General features: G+C 50.2%; 2 protein-coding genes across 2 annotated transcripts; both read left to right on the forward strand.

Annotated features, from left to right (window-relative positions):
* Positions 1-47: 47 nt before the first annotated feature.
* Positions 48-866, forward strand: TERG_05226 (uncharacterized protein; the record flags this gene model as incomplete). Its single annotated transcript, XM_003234584.1, has 1 exon — positions 48-866. One exon carries the CDS (start codon positions 48-50, stop codon positions 864-866), a length of 819 nt encoding a protein of 272 aa, XP_003234632.1.
* A 1,414-nt stretch (positions 867-2,280) lies between these two features.
* On the forward strand, positions 2,281-2,592 carry TERG_12249 (uncharacterized protein; the record flags this gene model as incomplete). The annotated part of the gene is made up of 1 exon (XM_047751235.1): positions 2,281-2,592. One exon carries the CDS (start codon positions 2,281-2,283, stop codon positions 2,590-2,592), a length of 312 nt encoding a protein of 103 aa, XP_047606530.1.
* Positions 2,593-2,983: the final 391 nt, after the last annotated feature.

Genomic DNA, 2,983 nt, shown 5'->3' on the forward strand with positions numbered 1-2,983 from the left:
TTAGCAACACGAATTTGCAATCGCCCCAACTCAGCTCCTCCGGCATGATGTCTTCCCTACAGCCACAACCAATGCTGCAACAGCCGCAAACCGTCATGACACCTCATACGTCATACTCGCCTGCTCTTCACCATCAGCAACAGCAGCCGCAGCACCACCAGCAACCCCAGCACCAGCAACCGTCCATGTCACCTCCTCTTCGCACTATGCAGCAACAGCAAGGACATCACCGCTCTCCAAACAATCCCATGTCGCTCCCCCTCTCCTCTACCCCTGTCTCTCTTCCAGTCTCATCTCAGTCGTCGCTATATACATACCCACAACAGCAGTTCTGGGGAGCACCGCCGCAGCAACCACTCCCGCATCAGCAACAGCAACAGCAACAGCAACAGCACCATCCATCTCAACAATCACCGTCACACACACAACCTCAACCTCAACACCACCAGTCACTCGGAATGCAGCATCCACAGTATGCATCTCCACTGCATAACCAACACCAGCCACATCATCCTTCACACTCGCCAGGCCAACGGCAGCTTGCCTCTCCACAACTGCAACCGCAGCCCCAACCCCATCCACAGCAGCCAGGAATGAATTCCATGGCCTATCCGGGTGTTGTCAATGCCGCATATTCCATGGCAGGACCAGGTGCGGCCGCTGGGGCTAGAATGTACACTTCCCCAGGCATGATACAACAACCTTTCGGGATGGGCGTTGGAGGTGTAAGTGCCGGTGGTGCAGGCATGATGCCAGCTGTATCCGTAAGCACTGGCGCTAGTCTTCCTTGGTCACCAACAGGACCACAAGGACAAGGCCAGGCAGGCCCGCAGGGAGCACACGGTTCATGGCCCGGGACTTACTAGAAAAGGCAAGGAGCTGCAATGGGATCGGGGGTATCCGTTAAGGTGCAATTCGGTAAATTGGTTTTGGTTGTCTTTTATATCTACATGTCTTGACATTCTGCTTTGGCTATTCGTTTTTCGCCTTTTTTTTTTTTTTTTCTGTCTCATCTCTCTCTTTACCCTTCATACATACTTGTATTATTCCTTTTTATTCTCTCTTCCAAATTCCCCCGCTTCTTCTCCCTTTTTATTCTACTATTTTATCCATGGTTTGCCTCCTAAGTTGTTTTACTTCCCGCAACCCAAATCGACCCGAGTTCCGCTTCCTTGTTGCCTTAATTCGTTCGTTTATTGTTCATGCCTGCATATTAAGATACCCCTTCCCCCACTCTACCCTTCTTCTCCGCTTTCTCTGATATGCCGCACACATTCATTCATATACTTTCGACTTCTTTTCCCTGTTCATGCTTATTGCTGCCGCCTCCCTATCCTGATACGTTAGTACACGGAGTCTGCAGAGTACAATATTTAGTTGCTTTGGAATCAATTCGATATTCATGTCCATCCCGCTCGCTTTATGTTTTATGGGTTCTGGTCTGCTGGTTTCCTGTTTCTTCGCCTCGTTTCTTGCCCGCTTCCCGTTTTCTCTGTTTCTGAGATGGTTGAGTCTGTCTGTGTTTTTGACCAAAGGTTTTTTGCTTACGGTTGATGCGGTACATTTCAGCCTCTTCTCTCGTATAATACTTGATATAGTCCAATGAATTTTTGAATTCCTCTCAACTCTTGATATTTTGTTCGTTATGCCTCTACGAACTACAAGGCGGATTCGGTCTTCTGTGAAACAGGCAGACCGGTCTCAAAAGTCCAACAGCAGTCATCGTTATAATGCTGCGCAAACCTCTCAACATCAACCATTGCATCCCAAGCCAATAATGTCTTCTGATACAACTGCTCTCCCTTGCCGGTACTGATAGCCTCACACTCGCGGCGCAAAACGGACCTCATCACATCCAACAGCTCGACTCTCCACTCGAGATCATGGCCTTCAGACAGGCGTGCACATGCGTACTCAAAGTACGCTGGCATAATATTAGCTATCTCCCAGTCTATAAATCCCGTCACCGCGAGTGTGTCAGAGTCTATAAGGATGTTCCGGTCAGATACATCTCCATGCGTGAGAACAGGCCGATCCCAGCCTGGGGTGCCAGTTGTATCACGCTGCACTTTCTCGAGGGCAGCTATACGTTCTGCGCCTGCTTCAGAGGCCCGCAATGCCTGGATCCGTGACTCGTCCCACTCTGTGCGGGAAGCGCAGAAGGCGTGCGTCTCTTTGCTGTATACACCAAGGAGAGTGTATGGATGGCGCCCAGGACGTCCATAATAGGTGAACTTGGGCATACGCATACGCACAAGCATCCGGCAAAGCTCCTCCTTGATGGACTTGCGCTGCGAAGGGGAGAGTGTTGGCCAGATCTCAACAAGCGGTGTGCCTGGTTGGCGAGACATGAGGATACCTTGTTGCGGCTCTAAGTGTGACTCCAGGGCGGAAATGGTGACAATGCAGTCGACGCGCGGGACAGAAGGGCCTACGATAGAGCGACCTAGCACGGTCATGGTGTCTTCACCTTCATCGGCACCGACCTTGAGGATAGTGGAAGGAGAAGGAGAGAAGAATTGGCGCCCGGCTGATGGTATAGTTGGTCCCGTTAATTGCAGGATACCCTCCAGAGTAGGCCATGTCTCTTGACGGATCTTTTCCTGCTCCTGTCCCTGTCTCTGCATCCTCTCCTCGTCAAACCGAGTCATGATCCAATCGATGTCACTGTTTACAGAACACTCGGTTTCTGTATGGGGGATAGATATAGGCTGATGTAGCAGGAGACTCTGAACAGGTTACAACCCAACCAACCAAAGCCACTCACTCCCACGTGATGATCCCCTAGCCATTAACTAGTTAAGGTTGGCTCAGTGAGTTCTAAGCGCCGGTGTGGAGACGTCGACGCTGCTAACTAATAATAATACTTTAGTTATATATTATCATCAACTCCTGGCATCTGGACCACTCGACCTATTTATCAAATGGTTATCTCCCACACAATACTTTTTCCTCTGCCTCTTTAGAAGCCAAAGGACCGACA

Source organism: Trichophyton rubrum (assembly GCF_000151425.1).
Source record: "Trichophyton rubrum CBS 118892 genomic scaffold supercont2.5, whole genome shotgun sequence".
In the NCBI taxonomy this organism is placed as follows: Eukaryota; Fungi; Ascomycota; class Eurotiomycetes; order Onygenales; family Arthrodermataceae; genus Trichophyton; species Trichophyton rubrum.